General features: G+C 38.0%; 1 protein-coding gene across 7 annotated transcripts in view; it reads right to left on the bottom strand.

Annotated features, from left to right (window-relative positions):
• ebf1a (EBF transcription factor 1a) overlaps positions 1-19948 on the bottom strand; it is a 154919-nt gene that overhangs the window by 38313 nt on the left and 96658 nt on the right. For all 7 annotated transcript variants that reach the window (XM_089134912.1, XM_039664542.2, XM_039664541.2 and 4 more), the window contains exon 11: positions 7123-7211. In XM_089134912.1, coding sequence (XP_088991038.1) covers positions 7123-7211 — 89 coding nt within the window. The remainder of the gene's footprint in view (positions 1-7122; positions 7212-19948) is intronic.

Genomic DNA, 19948 nt, shown 5'->3' with positions numbered 1-19948 from the left:
AAGAACACACTACACTGTTACCCAGAAACAAGAGATTTTTCCTGGAAGCACAGATTGATTGCTGGACCCTTTAGAGGTAGCCAAGTGGGATCAGGTGGGTGTGAAGTGACAAGGAAAATGTGGGAAACAACACTGACAGAGGAAATGGAGAGAGACCAAACCAGGCCACAGCCTAGGCCATACAAACATATACATAATATATGAAGAGTTCAGATGCAAAAGCCTCTAAATGCCATTTGAAATTTTCTTCTAAAATGACCATTTTTATCAAGCTTGTATATTTAAGTTCAGTAATTTCACTTAAATGACAATTAATAGGTAATCTTCATTGCCATTTAAGTGAAATTACTGAACTTAAATATACAAGCTTCATAAAAATGATCATTTTAGAAGAAAATTTCAAACGACACTTAGAGGCTTTTGCATCTGAACTCTTATATATATATATATACATACATATATATATATATATATATATATATATATATATATATATATATATATATATATATATATATATATATATATATATATATATATATATATATATATATATATGAAGAGTTCAGATGCAAAAGCCTCTAAATGCCATTTGAAATTTTCTTCTTTAATTTCACTTAAATAACAATTAATAGGTAATTATCATTGCTATTTAAGTGAAATCACTGAACTTAAATATACAAGTTTGATAAAAATCATCACTAAAGAAAAATCATCATTAAAGAATTAAGAGGCTTTTGCATCTGAACTTTTCATATATATACGTATATTTAAATTAATCATGAAAGGATGCACATACATTAATATGGTCTCTAACATGATAATATGATGTGATAATATTGGCCAGTCCTGCATAAAATACAACACTGTTCTATACAATATTTAGGCAGATATTTAGGTGCCTCTGGAGGCACACTCTTGGTTTGAAATCAAATATATTCAATATCACAAGTCCCACAAATGCAAAAAAAAAAAAAAAAAAAAAAACTGTTCTTATGAGACATTAGACGGACAATTTTTCCAAAAAATAACAGAAAAAAAAAAACAAAATCTTGTTGAACCATCGCTGCGTAATAAATTTTCTGGGCTGGATAAAATAGTAGCATGCTTGTTCAAGAACTGAGAGAAACAAGTTAACCTGCCGTGTTCCACACTTGGCCCTCACCTGTGATTGAGTCCAGCAGTTTAGAGAAGTGCCGTCAACAAACTGTTATTGCCTCAATAAAGGGCAAAATCAATAGTGCTGAAATGAGAGGCTGGGCGCAGTAGCCGACGCTGTTAATATCTCTCGGAGAGTGTTCGAACGAGAGGAGGAGGGACAGAAAAGGGAGGGGAAGACAGAGAGAGGGAGACGCAGACGGAGAGGGGAGAAAGAGATGCTTACAACCTCAAGTACTTCAGGAAATCAGGGTAAAATCTATCTGCTAACACCAACCTTGTCTCGACAACTAACCGGACATGTATGGGTACACCGGCGAGAAATTATTTCTCATTTACTCTTCCCATGTTCACAATCTCTGTGTCCTCTTTTCTTGCGCTGCCTTGCCTGCCTCTTCCCCCTTGTGGTGACTCAATTATTGTTGGGTGAGCAGTAATAAAGTGAGGGCTGTGGTGCCTTCGATCGGCTGACCTGTGAGAAGGCAGCACCGGACAGCTGACTTCACCATGATGGATCACCCAACGCTCTCTCTCCCTTCCTGCCTCTGTTCCTTTTGTTCTCTGTCTCTCGCTCTCTTTCTCTGCCAACCTGTCAAGGCCCAGGAGTAAAGCTGTAAATGTTGGTGCTATTGTTTTCATGTGATCTGCATTCTTTGAGGATAAACACAAACTAGTTAGGCATACAATGAGTCATTTTCCATTCATAAGCCAATTATTTTCTCCATAGACCTACCATGAGCTATGAGGATGAACAAAATAACAACGACTTAAATACTGACAACACACTATATTTACCATTAACAACACCGAACTGAGAGCTGAAGAAACTGAGGGCTTATAAACACAGGGATGATGCTCAATGAAACAAGGAACAGGTGTGGAAACTAATCTGAATCAGAAACCATAGCAACAAACAATGTATTAAGTGAAAATCTTTTACAGACAGCTCTGTCACTTTGTTAGGTGCATCCCGTCACCATTTAAACTACCCTTTCTATCATCTTTAAAATCCTCTACATTCGATTTAATTTAACTTCCTACCGTTTCAGAGAGAAATGTAGTAACACGCTGAACTGCCAGTCATGGGTCTTTCATGCAGAGAAATCTCCTCATGTGTTTGCAATTTGCATAATGATGCATTTAAAAGTTAATGACCAAACGTATCATTACAAGTTTAGAATGTGGACGAAGAATACTGTAAATATAATGTGGATAACATTGAATAAATATCAAACCCTTTATCTAAACCTCTCTATTTAACCGTTGGGCAACGCCATGTTGTAGTTTTTAAAAACTTTTTATTTGTGTTTGTAGTTCTAATCAAATCTTTGTCCAGCGCGCAATGGGTTGTGGGCAATATTAGCCATTAGAGTGCACAAATTTGCACTTCGGATTCTAACCGGAAAAAGAAGACCATCCGGGTATCTTTGAAATACTAATTTCAATACATTATGATTTGGAACACACTAATTCTAATTTAGAACACTATTTACGACAGATAATATGCTTATAAGGATGTAGCACTAAAAAAAAAAAAAAAAAAAAAAAAACAGAACAGAACAGAACCATGACAGTGATTCATTATTTGTCCTTTAAATAATGGCTATTTTTCTTGCCTCATTGTCCATTTTGTTTTCTTGTTTTAAGTAGAAACCTCAATAAATTTTGTTAGATTTTTCTTGCTTTTCAAGTGAGAAAAAAAAAAAAAAAAAAAAAAAAACCTGGTACATGGCCTGCTGAAAAAGTGAGCATGTAGTTGAGAATCTTAATATAACAAACATCTAACTGCTTCCTCTGGGACTTCCCCCATGCCTGACCCTGAAGCTATCTTGCCGAGTAGTTTTGCCTACCTGTTTTATTCAGCACCTCTAATAGGGTGAGGTTGCTCACTTGTGGGCCGTTCCAACCTATTCATTAAAATGGTAAGGAATCAGTTAAAAATATGGGCGGCTGTTAAGCGGACTCTCTGGGGAGAGCAGCCACGAGTGTATTCTGGTTTGCCTCCCTTATGCTGAAAACAGTGGGAAAGATGTGACAGGTGACCTTGGCCATGACCCACCTAATGCATTCAGCTTCATCATCAGCCCAGGAAAATGAGTCCAAATCAAGCCAAGGTTAAGACCACATGAGAGCAACATGTTGCCCCAGTTTCAATGAAAAATACCAGATAGTTCCAATATGAAAGACAGAGGCAGGCTTAACTTTTCCTCTTTCTGCAGAGAAGCTAATTTCTCTGAGAGGCAAATGACGAAAAACAGGGTTCCCAAACCCGGGTTGTGCAGTTAATTTCTGATTTTAACAATTATTTGATAGAGATTACACACACACAACAATTAAGCAATTAAAATGTTTAAAGTTGCAATAAAAAGTAATAAAACAAATGAATATCAAAATTTAAAATAAATTAAAATCATTTTTTTCAGGATTATAATTTTATGAATAAAAAGATCCTGATATTAACAGATGACCATGGGAATCCTCAACATGCTATGTTAAAGCAATTTATATTTTTATGAATATATATATATATATATATATATATATGTATGTGTGTGTGTGTCTGTATGTGGAGTATGTATGTATGTAATCTGTCATTATAAGGGGATATTTCTAACTTCATTAGTGACATCAATGAGCCAGTAATGTAATAGTCCCCATCAGCATTAGGAGGGACAAGCAGCAACACATGTCAGCTGGTGATTTTTACAGGACCCTGGGTCAGCACAGTGCTCTTGTACACGATGGCGGGTGAGTGTGTGTGCATGTGTGTGTGGTAACGAGGTTCAGACTGTGGGACTGCAGAGGAAGGTATTCAAACAATGTACATGTGGTTCATTAGGGACTGAGATCAAACGCCATTGCCCTCTTTAGCCCCACTGACAGGAGACAGAAGATCTGTCCTCTCCTCACCAGCTGGGGAATGGACACTAACACAAGGGATGATTGAGGGATTGATGGAAGAGAATGAAAGAAGAAACTGAGAGATAGAGGAAGGAGGACTACTATATGAGAAAGCCTGAGCGTGCAATCTCCAGAAGTTGGATAAAACCTAAATCTATTAGCGGCGAAGAAAAAAAAAATGGAATATTTATTAAATTTGTTCATGACTTGTAGCTACAAATATCACTACTAGTGTTGGGTAAGTTACTTAAAAAAAGTAATTAATTACTAATTACATCATCAATGTTGTACACTTTTCAAATTACACTGTCTAAAATGTAATTTCATTACTCAACAAGTAATTAAATTACTTCTTAAAATCCCTATAAACCTTGACCAGATAGACAATAGAAATTAAAATCTTTTCATAATTAAATAAGAGTCAAACATGGAATAATGTATCCTTTTAAAGCATTTTAGCTTTATTAAAACATACTATGCTTTACTTACTGTAAAGCTGCGTCTTAGTTTTGATTATCTTGGCGAAAGCCGAATACAAATCAGCATGACTGATTTTACCATCTACTCTCGTGTAATGGAACACATGTAACCTTTAGTTAAATAGATTTCCTCTATACATCTGAATAAATAAAAAAAATAGAATTATTCTGCTACATATCTGAATAACAAAAAAAAAAGCTTAACTTAAGAGAAGTTAAATGACATGTATCAAGCTGTAAACATAAAACTCGGTTTCAAAGCAACGAGTACCATATTATATTTCATATATGATGTAGTCATGTGTTCCAACAAAATGAACTAATTTCTAATTCACTGTAACACTTAATTAATGGTCAGAATTCCTCTGACAAATATCTGAATAACACAAAATTTAATTACATTGCAAAAATCAAGCTGTGCAATTTTAAAATTCCAAAGCAGTGAGCAACATATTTTATGCATACTGTATGTGGTCATAGGTTTCTAAACAAAAGCTAATTTTCACAGCTGACAGTGCTGCTTCCTTTGTGAAAAAGTGGTTATCTCTTTTGGCTGCTGAAATAATTGGAATATTTCCATTTGGTAAAACAGCCACTGGCTTCTGCCGACATTTTCAACTTCAAACGCGAACTAGTCACGCGCAACTAGTGCACCCCAGCTAACGATTTTAAAGAGACAGCGTTCACTTTTACCTTTAGGCAATACATTTAGAATCTAGATTTTAAATTCAATATTGATTTATGCAGAACTGTTGAACTAATTTACAGTATGTAACGCAAGCACATTATACAGTAAGTAACTGTAATTAAATTGACTAAAAATGAACAGTAATCCTTTACTTTACCTTTTCAGTGGATAAAACACTGATCACTACACACTACCGCTCACACACTTTGATCCTTAACATCAAAAAGTAGTTTGCATTCAAATATAAATTATTCCTAAATAACAAAACAAGATATTTATTTCTTCATTTATGATTTAATATCTAGTCAAATATAAATTGTGTTTATGAATAATGATTGAAATGATTTCCCCCCCAAATGGATAGTGAATGAAAAGCTTTTAGAATTTTGATGACTATTATTATTATAAAATCTGGATCATAATAATAATAATTACACTTTTTATTTGTAGTGTGTAGTTTAAAACCTTGCCTGATTAGTTGATAATGGCAGTTCAGCACCCAAGTCACCCAATGAATTTATGGTATACACCATGACCCATTTATTCCTAGACTGCCTGCAACATATTAACTCTGACATCACAAATGGAACAGCTATGATATCACTTCCTGTCAAACACTCCACTAAATCACCAAATTAAGAGCCAATATATATATATATATATATATATATATATATATATATATATATATATATATATATATATATATAATAAGGCTGTGGCAGGGTTAGTATATTTAGCTAAAACCATTAAAAAAAAAAAAAAACATTTTCATTAATTGAAAAAAATTCAAAATCTTAACTGAAACAAAATATGAAAAAGCTAGTTGCTAATAGTCTGCTGTGTGGTGCAGGTCACATGAGATTAGGAGCCAAATGTAACTACTTGGCCGCAAACTCTGCATTTGCCTGATTCCTCTAGATTGGCTTTGGTTTGATGCCGCATTTGTTGACCCCATGGTCTAATTTGATGTGTTTAAGGTGAAATGGATTGGGAGGTGGCTCATGGGACGTGAATACTGATGGCCCAGCTTTGATACAGAGGGCTGCTAACAGCACAAGGTCAGTTCTGAGCGTGAGCAGGCCCAGCCAGCAGCCAGCTATAATTACTCTTTTTTTTTTTTCTTTTCTTTTTTACACTATTAAGTGGTGCTGCTGGAGCAAGGCTCTGGGGTATAGGACACGCACAACAAGATAAAGTAATGTTTATTTATCCCTCCCAAAGGATCCATTTACTTGGTCAGCCTCTCTTTAAGAACCATGCATGGAGAGAGAAATAAACACCCAACCAGGTCCACAACTGGGATCCTTTCACCGAGAATACCGAACACAAATGCGTGGGATTGAATATACAGCATATAATCTCTGAACTGAAGGAGTCTGTAATGAATGGTTCAAATAACACAACCATGTGTTATACCAGCCAAGGCTACCGTGTTAAATGGAAATCCGGACCAGTGTCAGTATTACTCTATGAAAATTAAAGTGAACTAGTGAAATTAAAATCAACAGTTAAAGTTAACATTTAAACCCATTTTACTTCTATAATATGACATATTTATGAATTAAACAATATACAAAGAGAGTATCTGGATGGGACTTATTCTTTGGGAATGGATTGGATTGTGAAAAGTAGGTGTTACGTACAAGGAGCCAGACTGAAAGATAGTTGGTTAAAACAGTGCCTAAATACTTATATGGCTATTGGTTATTATTATCCAGTAGCTTGTGTGGCCTTAACTGACGTCAGCAGAAAGCAAAAGTTGAAAATCTTTTAATTAACACACTAATGAATTGTTGAACAATAACACATTGTAAATATTCACAAAATAAATAGGGACTTCATTGACTTTAAAGCAAAGAAAGCACAAGCGTTATGTCACGTAAGAAAACTGACCTTTGGTAAGCGCTCAGGGTCGCCAGGGTGTCTAGGGATCACTTTCTGTAGCCGCTGGAAACCGTAGTCAATAGTGGGTTCATTCAGTGCTGCAGGAAAAGAGAAAATTCAACCATTTTACTGCAGTGAAATTAAACACCTATCTGCAATTACCATTACAAAGAAATGTATATAAAACATAAGGGTAATTTCCTTCAGACCTCAATACAGTTCCAAAAAACACAAAGTAGACAGCAATAAAAGGATAACTAAAGTATCAAATATTATGTTTCCTAACTAGCTGCCAAAATATCTGTATCAATTCTCACTATGCTTTAGCAGTTTGCAACCACAAGGCACCACTTTATGAATAATAATAAAAAAATAAATAAAAAAAAACCCAACAAAAAAAAAAAAAAAAACACTTGAGCAGTTTGTGTGAATGGATCCTATTTTTTTCAGCCGGTGCACAGGCCTAACCATCATTGACAGCTTCACAAACTGGTCATGAGGAGCAATGAGATTTGTGACAGATTCAACTGCAATGCAAATGCGATTAAACTATTGTTACATGTACTAAACTTTGAATATGTCACTGTAACCTATTGTTACAACCTATTGAAACCTGTTGTATTCTACATCATGCCACAAAAGCAGTTGACTGAACTTAACTTCTATTGAGCTCGTAATATTAATTTAAACACACATATTTTCAGCTGATATCATGGACGTTTTTTTAATTATCCTTAAAAAAAATCTAATAACAAATAATGCTGGATTCTTTTGTTTTGTTTACATAAGCACCACTAATCTGAAAAACAAATCTATAGACCACCATTATGAGCAAATAATTCAATTAAAGTTTTCATTTCTGTGTAGCAGCACCTCCCACTCCTCAGAGGCCCACAGACAGTTTCATGAATGCTCGCTGAGGACAGAGCAATAAGATAATATTGAAAAAGGAACCCGATCTGCATGATAGGCCCAAACATCCTGCAAGGGGTGGACCACATGGTGCTTGGCCTGATGTTTTTCTAACCTCCCTGGATTGAGTGGGACTTTCACACTGAGACAATGGGTCTTTCTCCAGCACCGGCCCAGAGAGCTTGTTTGTGTGTTTATCTGTTGTGGTGCTAAACTCCAGCCCTCAGGGGCACATTCACAACGAGCTCTTCTGTGATTCACTGAGGCAGAGTAAGAGATGTACAGAGAGATATATGTCAGCAGAGATACTTTATATTTGATAAGCAGTAATCAGAACAATGGTCCCAAAAGTATTTGGTCATTTAAGCTATACTTAAAAATGTATAAACCTCACTGCATTAGTTAACAAATGTCAAACCATTAAGCATCAAACAAATTAAGACATTTCCTTACAGCTGGTTTGTCTCTAATGTCAAGGCGATTTTTAATGAATGCACTATACTATGCATACTATCCCCACCACTTCTGGTGGATGAGGAGAGATTCCCTAATATGATTAAAGCACCCTAAAGCGCTTTTGGTGTACATTAGTACATATGTAAGCACTCATTTTAAATGCCTGCACAGTCAGTCACTCAATGTATGCAAAAATCACATTATAAGGATTTCAGGTCCCCCTATGTTAGGCGGCCCGTCCCAATCAGTGTCTCAGACTCCACCCACAATGGTTTTAGCCTAGCAAGCTATCCCCGATGTGTCGAGTTGGGTCATAAATACTATAAAGCAAGGCTACTCGCTCGCAGACCAGACACGTGGGTCACGTATGAAGTGCAGAATTTATTAGCAAAAGGGGCGATAGAATTAGACCCCCCCCCCACGCTGAAACAACAACACGTCTGGCCCAACCGCCCCCTGTATGCTTTCCCCCCATCTCGATGATTCCACAGGTCATCAAACGGGTCAGAGAGTGTGAGTGCCCAGGAGCCACCAGAATCGGACACAGCTCCATGGCCTTTCCTAATGAGGAAAGACCTCCTCACAGGCGAAGGGAACGTTGTGGCATCCACGGCCTGACCTATGGGCCCTCCATGTGTGGCCTTAAATAGGTATCCGGAGACCTTCCTATGAAGGTGTTGAACACTATATCTGAAGCTTGAGCCCCGTCGACTCAGTGCCCTTATGTTTTGAAATGGGCGGGCTTCTCCAGCGTGTGCACGAAAAACAATTTAGACCCAGAGTCATGCGAGATATCGGTTGTTCTCTCATTCCTAGAGGAGCTGTTGGACGTGGGTCGCTCCCCGTCCATGCTCAAAGTATATGTGGCAGTCATTGCAGCACACCGTGTTCTGGTGGCTGGCCATTCACTGGGAAGAAATGACCTGGTCGTGAGATTTCTGAAGGGTGCTAGGAGGATTAACCCTTCAGGATATATTTTCACATTATAAACCCCCTTAGGCCAGTGGTGTTGTCATATTCTAATGACCCCAACAGTGTCGGGGTTTATGGGTATGATATGTTGTGATTAATGATGTATTCTCCCAGACCTGACAGGGTCGGGTCTGGATACATAATTATGTGGGTTATGGCTTGTTCTGTATGCTCAGGGATCCTGAGTTGCAGTGGCAACCAGTTACTCGGTGCGGCTATGCAATACGAAGTGACAGTTCGAATAGGAACTACTTGGTTACTCACGTAACCTTGGTTCCCTAAGTAAGGGAACGAAATATTGCATAGCCAGCCGCTATGCGGCCACTGTTTTAACAGGATAGTTGTCGATTCACTTGTATAAACCTGCTATAATGATGAATTCGGGGACTAATATAGGCTGAGTCCTCGCCCCCTTGACGGGCTCTGACGTGTAATGACTTAGAGTGGTCTCATTGGTCGCACGTCAGAGGCGTCCGCGCCATTGGATGTGCAGCTGCTGCAGCACAGCCTATGAGCGAGCTAGACACTCAATGGGCGAGCTGTGCAGCTGCAAATGTGTTTTACATAAAGAAAAAAATACTTCATTCCCTAACTCAGGGAACTGAGGTTATGTGAGTAGTAGCCAAGAAGTATTAGCCTATATTTTGTTATGTAATGCAAAGATTTTTATACATTGGCTTAAGTATCCAAATTGTTTATTTTTTGGAGCCACTGTATACTGGTTTTAAGCTGGCTTAATGCTATATCTGGTGCACAAATTACCTTTGCTTTAAATTTTCTGACAATTTTTCAGATAATTTAAAAAATTGAAATGTCAAAAATGCCTTTATTTTGCCCTCAACTGATTAATAATCAGCTTGATATTAGCAAATACTAGGAAGAACAAGAGTCCAAAACCTGACTTTAATAATGTAATAAAATGATTTGCTTATGTGACATAAGATACCCAAGAGTCATTCTAACAGTTGTTCACTCTCCACACACATTTTCCACCTCGCTTTTTCTTTCATGATAGACTGACCGCCTTTCTTATGCCTGAAGTGTCAAATCTTATAATAAAAATAGCAACTGAGGACTAGTCCTCTGGCCCTAAGTTAATTGTCCTGCTGAAGATGGGGGCTCTTCCAGCCTCCCTTCTGTTTGCCCTGTAGGCCGCAGCCTGGACATCTCCTGAGGGAGATCGCCCAGCTCCCCTCAGCTCCACAGCTGAGAAGACAGACTGTGGGCAGCCTCTGAGTGCAGTGGAGTGGATTCAGATGGCCTAGGGCCCAGACAGAACCAGACCCCTGGAGCCCAGAACACAAGCTGTGCCCAGCCTGGCCATCCTCCACTGGGAAACGGGCAGCTCTGACTGTACATCAATGCCTCTCAGTACAACATCCAACGGCAGGTGGGATCTATGGCTTTATAAGTACAAGCAAATGCTGGACCTGTATCTGGTTTGGACATGAAGCCTGAAACATACATTGAAAAAAGAATGTGAACATAACATGTGAGGGCCAAGTACTTATAAATACAAATACTCAGAATTTGTCCTCTGCATTTAAACCATCCAAGTTAGTGTACACACATTATGAGTAGTGAACACAAGAACACTGCAAACGGTGGACACACACACCAGGTGCAGTGGGCAGCCATTTTTGCTGTGGCGCCTGGGGAGCGATTGGGGGTTAGGCGCCGTGCTTGTTTAGTCGTTTCCTCCTCGTACTGAGAATCGAACCCGCAACCTTCGGGTAACCAGTCTGACTCTTTAACAATTAGGTCATGACTGCCCCCCCCCCCCCCCCCAAAAGAACGCATCTAAAAAAACCTCTTCTTGTTTACTTTTACAATAAGCTTCAACTTCATTAAAAAGCAGATGCCATTGGATAATATCAGCAGGCTTCATGCATCGAGACACAGTAGGGCTCAACCGCTCACTGTTTGAGAGGCAGCATTAACCTCGACTTTCTCGGCCGCTATGACCGCCTGGATGCACAGTCGCTCACGCAGCACAGTGATTGACTGGCTGTTTACTTAAAGAGCAAGTCGAGGAAAAAAAAAAGTTAAAACAATCCCGGAGCATGATGGAGAACAGACGCAGCTATCGGCAAAGGAAAGAACAACAAAAACAGTCGAATGTGACAGAATGATTCAAAGCCGCCCTGCGGCTGACAATACATCATATCTAAATAGGCTTCCTGTAATCAGGTCTGTTGGTGGTTTGGAGACATGGATATGGAAGTGCGGACCAGTGCAGAGCACAAGTGGCGTACGAATGGGGGTTGGAGAGAAGCTGATTGCAGGATATCGTAATGGCAAAGAAATAGATGGAGGCTGAATGAGAGATTGTGTTGTACAATATTACTGCAGGTTTGACATGGAGGTAAGAGAGATTGAATGGAAGAGTAAAAGAGCAGGGGTGGCCTGAACTATGTGTAAAGAAAGCTGTAGGACAGCCACCAGGTTCCGCGGCTTAAAGACAACATGATGCAATTTTCACAACACATTTACTATGGTAATATGACGTATTTCTAGGTGAAACTAACTTTAACAGAAGTACACTATAGTCCAAAAGTTTAGGGTTGGTAATATTTTTTTATGAATTCTCTTGTGCTCACCAAGGCTACATTTATTTTACTCAAAAATACAGTAAAAACAGTAATATTGCAAAATATTATTACGATTCAAAGTAATTGTTTTCTATTTGAATATATATATATATATATATATATATATATATACAGATTATTTCTGTGATGCAAAGCTGAATTTTCAGCGTCATTACTCCAGTCTTCAGTGTCACATGATCCTTCAGAAATCATATTAATAATATAATTAATAATATATAATTATATGCTGATATTCTGCTAAAGAAACATTTCTTATTATAAATTTTGGAAAAAGTTGTGCTACTTAATATTTTTGGTGAAAACTGTGATGGATTTTTTCAAGATATTTTTATTAATTGATTTATTTATTCTAGATTAGATTTTTTATTAATATGAATACATCTTTTGTAACAGTATAGATGTCTTTACTGTCACTTTTGATCAATTTAATGCATCCTTGTTAAATAAAAGTATTAATTTCTTTATAAAAAAAAAATAGGGATGCTCAAATCAGGAATTTTGCAGCAGATACTGACTATCGATTTCAGTCATCATGATGCCGATACCGATCCCGATCATTCAAGCATTATATTTATATTTTATGACACACAGTATATATATATATATATATATATATATATATATATATATATATATATGCCAACCAAGCGCTCCAGCTGTAAGACAGTGTCTGATTGGTCTCTACACATCGTTCCTACCCACCATAGTTGAGATCTACTTTCCATTGGTTGAACTTTTAAATGACGTTGGAAAACACTACGTCGATCGGTGTATCACTAAAAACTTTTTAACATTAATGTAAGGTCTATAAAAACCCTAAAATAAACATTAAATAATGCATTTGATAAAATAATTGGTTTGATATTAACCCCCAGGATTCAAATGTACTTTGAAACGTATGAAAACAAATCTTCTTAATTTAAAATAATAATGAATCACTGATAGGTTTGTGAGTAGTTTAGGGACATATCTCCATACTCCATACTCCATACTCAATTTGTCTTCAAGAATACACATGCGATAAATGCTGTAAAACAGCTGGTCCTGAGTAAATCACAACTAAACTCATTTAAGAGTGAATAATGAAGTGGCTGCTGGAGCAGAACTTTTGTGAGGGCCTGGATAGGGAACATTTAAAGAATCTCTCTTTAAAGCAGACCCATGTGCTAGTATAATGAGGCACAGGTCTAGATGCAAAAGACACTGAGTTAATGTGCTGATACAGAGATGGATGGGCAAGATCTCTGGCTAAATAGTACTCTGCCACACTTAAAGACATCTGCACGTGTTTACTCTCGTTCATTGCTATTGATTTTCACATACTGTACAATCCTCCCACCAGTCGACTCGATAATGCAAACTTGCTAAGAGAGTGACTGTGTACTGAACAGTTACCGGAAAAGTGCTGCTAATTTTCTAAGAGTCGCTGAACACCCACTGAAAACAATGATGCAAACATTTCATGAACACAAATCCATGTAATTCTGGTATGTCACAAATCAAACTGACATTGACCAGTGACAGCAGATACGTTATTGCAAAAACAAACTCAAACCCTTGAGACCACACAGAAAAGAAAGAAAAAACACCTCCTGTGCTGGGTCATGGGATGAACTTTGTCAGAAATTTTAACAAAGCTGTATTTTCAGAGATACACACCAAACAGGGAAGTAAAATCCCATGAGCTTCTACATTTCCGGACCCTATATGTGTGTGTTATGTTGTTTACCAAACCATGCACAGCAGACCTGTATATTTATAGGGAAACACCTTTCAACTGTCCATGCACTTGTTTACTTTTACTGTTCCAGAAACTGACAAGCTGTGGTTTCCATTTCTTTCTGGGCTCACGGAATGGTTTCACGACAAAAATAACACCAGCCAGTCATTCAACATATATGACAGTCTTGTGTCATCACGGATTCATTGCAGCTCTCCAATTTCATTCGCAAAGGAGAACGAAAAGGTTATGTGTGATGTCATGAGCTGAAATAAAATCTACAAAATCAATACTGAAAAGAGCAGAATATCAGCCGTATACCATACCATCTTGTTGCGTTTAATGAATATAATCAATATAGGCAAATACAGGGCTGTTACGAATCTAAAAGGACCTCATGGAGGCGCAAATTGAATTTTCAGCCTTGTGAACAAAGAAACTATCGAGGAACAGACCTGATTTTTCAAAAAAGGAAAGCTACAAATACATTAACAATCGACAGCTCCCCTCTTTCTCCAGAAGATGGGATCAAAACGAGTACAACATATCAGCAATAAATAAATAAATGAACAACAACCATTGCTTGACGGATTCCTTGCAATCACACAGATCAATGCTCATTGAAATTTCATGAAGGCACAGCCGGATCGCTTCATATTTCACAATAATAACTACAGGCCCGCAGGGGGACCAGAGAGGAGAGGAGTGAGACACTACTAAAAGACAATACAATGAGCGCTGTCAAAAGCAGATGGAGCCAGTCAAAACAGTACATTTTAAAATACCTTACACCACCACCAAAAAAAAAAAAAAAAATCCCACACTTAATATCTCACAGAGCCCGAGGGCACAGTGTGGGTGGCAGTTTTTAGACTGGCGAGAACACGATATTTGTGGCTTTCCTGTTTTTGAGACCAGATGCTAGCACTGAGCTGCTGGTGGTAAATTGAATCAGCTGACCACACATAGACCTGCAGGGCTAGAACAGCAACTCTGACTGATAGAGCAGAAAGGCATGCTGGGTAATTGGTCTTTAGCAGAACCTTTTAACAGGCACTTGTGGGCTTTGTACAGAGCTGTTAATGTCAGGGTGGTAATGTTCTGTACATGTTAGGGAAAGGCAGGCTCCGTTTTACACACTCTCTCTCATTCTCTCTCTCTGTTCTCCCCAGAGCTCTCTTTCATTCAGGTGTGATCTCATATTCTGTGGATAGGAATCGATAGGCTCAGTGGCAGGGTGTTCGATGCCTGCCTGAATTATTGCTTCATTTCTCTCCCTATATAGATGAGGCCTGTTTTTCCTCAGCCCTACCCACGTTGGGATCAATACCTTACAATCTCATTTTTATCCATTTTTCCATAAACCCAGTGATAGCGTTTATTTGGAAAATCCGACAAGCTAAATAAGGCATCACTTTAAGACATGGGTGGGGGGGATCTTGGAACCTGTGGCCGTAAAATGGATGACTTGTTTTTCTCGATCGTGAGCAGCAGCTTCTAAAAGACAGACATCTGTGTGAAATGGCCCACTGAAGACGCCCCGCTGTTGAGCAAACCAATTGCTCTATATCTTTATGGTTACAATCTCCGCCATGCAGAGGTTTAGCAATTTAATTGGAACGGTTATCATTGATCACCTAGTGTGACCCCATTTGTCAATAGAATTAAAGAGACTCATTATCAAAATCGAACGATCACTCAACCCGCTCAAGAAGAAAGCTTTCTTCAAATCTAGTGGTAGGAAAAAAAAAAAAAAACATAGGTGACTACAGTATATAATTGGTTCTGATCTACATTTTCCCGTTTGCATATTTTATATGGAATTTGTAACATTTTATATTGAAATAAATGAATGATTTACATTTACAGCAGGGTCCAAAAGTCGGAGATAGTGTAGAAATTACACTACTGTTCAAAGGCTTAGGTTTTTTTACCGTTTTATTATTATTTTTTTTAAAGAAATTAATCAATAATGAGCTGTGTTTAGTGCAGATTAAACGGTCTAGAGTCACTCGATTTTTATACTCTTTTTATCAGAGTACTTACATTTTAATTATGCATTGATATATACATAGAAATTTTAAACAAATTTGGAAAAAAAATTTTTTTAAATAATATTCTTACCTACAATACCTTCAAGTTTTCACTCAAACTGTTAAGCTGGTATTTTTGAAATCAATTTAGAAAATGTTAAATAGAAGCATTTTTCCTTGTGGATTTAGTTTAGTTTATACTTTATTAGTCCCATCGCTGAGAAATTTGTCTTGGACAATGTACATACAAAACAACATTAAAAGCCTATCGATCCAAAAAATAAATAATTGAAAATAATTGAAGGTTAATACAATGGAGACACAATGGAGACAATTCACAGTGTTTTATCTCTATTTAACGCTTTGATTGCAGTAACAAAGGAATCTTTCAGTCGATTAGACCTACCTCCTTCCTGATGGTAATAATTTAAAGTGGGCACTCAGGATATGAGTATCGTCTCCAACAATTTTCTCGGCATGCTTTAAAATTGAAACCTCAAACAACCCTTGAGATGATAATCTCTCCTCACCCTCTATAAATAGGCGGTGTGCACAAAACGTCCCAACCTCGATTTTAATTGGACAGACCGACGGATCAACGTATATTTGTATTAAAAGAGTTAATGCAAGTATGCATGATCCTAGGTCTGGCTTTTGCTCAACTAAAGTGACAAATGCTTCCCATAGACTTAATCATTGGGCAGGCGTAGAGAGCTCCCTCTAATGTGATCGAGCAGAGTCTTTTAATATCAGGCCTGATGGGTGCTGTTCATCCCACTGGCCTGCATACTGAGCAGCAACCAATTGCCTGGTGAACGTTTCAAGCGATTCATCAACACCTCCAATCTATCGGCTGCACAAGACTTCACATACGCTCACTGGCAGATAGCATTATATCTCTGCCCCTTTCCCACCAAAAGAGACGGAAAACCCCTTTGACGAATGATGCAAACATGGCAATCTGGTGAGAAGTAATACACAACCAAACATGGAAATGCATTTGTTGCAGATGAATTGAAAGGGAGGGAGAGGGAGAGAAAGTAGGGGGGGCATGATTCATCCCTCTTATCTGCGGAGCGCCATGCAGGATGGGTAATGTCCCAGGTGGTGAGTGTTTAATTGTTTCTGATGATAAATATAATTGCAGAGAGCTTCTGGATGTTTAATTGCAAAGGCCCAGAAACTGTGGGTGAGCTGAGATCTCTTTGGGTCTTCCTCATTAATGCTTGGCTTTGAGAAAGTGTCTCAACTTCTATAGTACAACTGAGCTATATAGCTTCTCAAACCCAAACATTAATGAGGAAGACAAAAAGAGATCGCAGATCTCAGCTATTACACCTAAAAAAAAAATGTTACCAATACACTCAATAATAAAATTCTGTTATCATAGCTTTCTTTCTTTCGTTTCATGAAACTCTAAAGTACGTAGTGGTCATATTTCCATTCAGTTTAACTCAATGAATGTGGACTGGAGCTGTCAAACTTCAGAACAGATTAAGCACCACAAAAGATAGTCCATGCGAATCGTGTTTTAATTACACCTACTAACTACTGTACCTTTAATATGATATATTTATACTAGGAACAGACCGAAAGTTTGGTTGTTATATACTTTACATTTCCTTCACAGTTGTGAACGAATAATTACTTGTTTTCCAGGGTCTTTTCGCAAGTTTGACTCATTCAGTGGTCTAATCCATAAATCTCACTGAAGTGATGGATTTGGTAATTGCATCACTTTTATTTTTTAATAATTTGAATTTCCTTGTCTAAAAGTTTCTGCACCCTGCTTAATTCACGACACGTGCACGCCTCTTTAGTGTGAACACATCCTTTGTTCTGGCTTTTCTTATCTTGAGTATTGAGTAGTGAATGATGTATCTATTAAACCGAACGCAGGTACTGCCGCAAATCACACCTCACCGATCACAGAAGCAAATTTGTTGATATTTGATAGTTTCATGATCGATCATTAGAGTCTATCTCTATCCATGTGATACTCTGTCAATCTATTTCTCACACAGAAAATCTAAAACGTTTACAAACATTTTCACTTATAATATTTACATAATTCATACACATGTTGAATTATAATACTTTCATTTTTATTAATTTAGCTTCAGTCCCCATTAATTGTAATTACATGGGAAAAATAAAAACTTCCATCACATTTCTCAAAATTCTCTCCTTTTGTTTTGCCATATGAGTTTGGAGCGACATGATGGTGAGTAGCTACATGATGACAGAATTTTCTTTTTTTGAGTGAACCATCCCTTTAACTACAAACTGTTGGCCAGCCAGGGGCACTGTTCACACGAGCATGTGCCAAGAATCCTAGAGAATCTGAGACTTCTGAAAAGGGAGGCCTTTGAGGAATCTATTAACTGTGTGGCTGGAAGGTTCATAAACAGAGCAATGCAACTGCCAAAACACAGCTCTATAACTACAGACGGAACAGTGTCAAATATATTCAGCATCATAATGTAAATGTAATGACAATACTCTAAAATCATGCATAGTAAATACTTGTGAGAAACACGCACTGAATGTAAAAGGCAACATAAAATGAGTTTTTCCTTGAAAGGATAGTTGTTTCCTCTCCACCATGGCTGTAAGGGATGTTCTCCAGGTACGGCTCAGGCTTTCCGCATGGCTGTGTGGTGTTTGAGCACAGCAGCATCAGTGCACCATTGATTTAATTAGGTCTCCATCTCCTCTGCCTGACAGAAGTTGATTAGAGGTGCCAGATGCCCCATGTGTAATTCCACTGCCAGCTGCCACATAGCTTTGCCAATCCTCTATGATTAGTACCCACTGGCAACTGGGCAAGGCACAGGTGCCAACTGGAGCCAGGAGAGAGAGAGATACATACAGGCTGACGTCCCACTGCAGTAGCTGGGATGGGGGGACAAGGGGAAGTGGGACGGTTCAAAATGTTTTAAACTGAGGAGAATCGCACAGTTGGGCCAACTTGAGGTGGGTTTCAGATAAGTACCATTTATTTAAAGTCACAATGAAATCAAAATGTAATTTATTTTGTATGGAATATTGTATTTAAAAGATTTATCCATGGATATTATGTGCTCTTTTAATCTTTAATCAAAATAACTCCTCCCTACTACAATGCATCCAATGTCTTATCTGATGACACGTTTACTGCTGTGAGGGCAGGACAAACTGTCAGTCACATGAGATCTCAGCAATAGCAAATGACAATTATCCAATCATCCAATCAGTCTCTGATGAACAAAATCAAATTCAGTCCCACATTTTTTTCTTATTCCAAGCCGTTTCACTTGGATAAATGTCACAATATAGAAGAAAAAACCATGGCCGTTTCAAATTCATGCTAAGATTAAAGGTCTGCAGTGAGATATGATATGCATTTGGTCTCTTGTCATTAACAGCGCTGAGTTTCAAACTGAATTTGAGCGCTGTGAGAATTAAAACTTGCACATCTAATCAAAAGCATTCTAGATGGTTACTGAGCATGAAGCTTTAGCAAAAGGGGCACATCTAAAAGTGCGGCCATAAAAGGAGGTGACCATCTGCCCTGTTTTGGAGATGTGTGTGGTTGTACGTGTGTTTGAGTGGTTGTGTGCGAATGTCTAAATCCCTCCCTCCATTCCTACCCATGTGCTCGCTGAATGGGCCATGAAAAGAAGCCAAGTCCAGCGCCATAAACCCAACAAGTATACTCATTCACACCCACGAATGCACAGGCATATACATAGACACCAACTGAGCCAACAATACCCACAGCTGTGCACTGTTTAAACCTATTGATGAGACAGGCCTTTAACATCGCTCCCTTCAGCGTTTTAACGCTGTTCAGAAAAGCTGCGCTTGTACTTTGACTGCAAACTCTAAATTTAAACTAAAAAATCTGCAAGATCAGCAAACAAACTCTTCACCCCTTCATCTCGGGATTTTACATTGTTTTACTATTTGATTCCATCATATACTTCCATCATGCGCTTCCTTTACTTCTGGAACTCTGAAGTTAATTACTTCTTGTTGGCTGAACTCCCAATATGTAGAGAGTACAGTAAACTAATTTTCCAGCCAGCAGATATCACAGGTGACCTCTCTTTCCTCCATAAGATAAGTCCTACATTTCCCTTATCTGT

This window comes from Pimephales promelas, chromosome 9, assembly GCF_988280905.1.
Source record: "Pimephales promelas chromosome 9, fPimPro1.hap1.1, whole genome shotgun sequence".
Classification (NCBI taxonomy): Eukaryota; Metazoa; Chordata; class Actinopteri; order Cypriniformes; family Leuciscidae; genus Pimephales; species Pimephales promelas.
The sequence above is the reverse complement of the archived record's forward strand: the minus strand, read 5'-3'. Positions and strand labels throughout refer to the sequence as shown.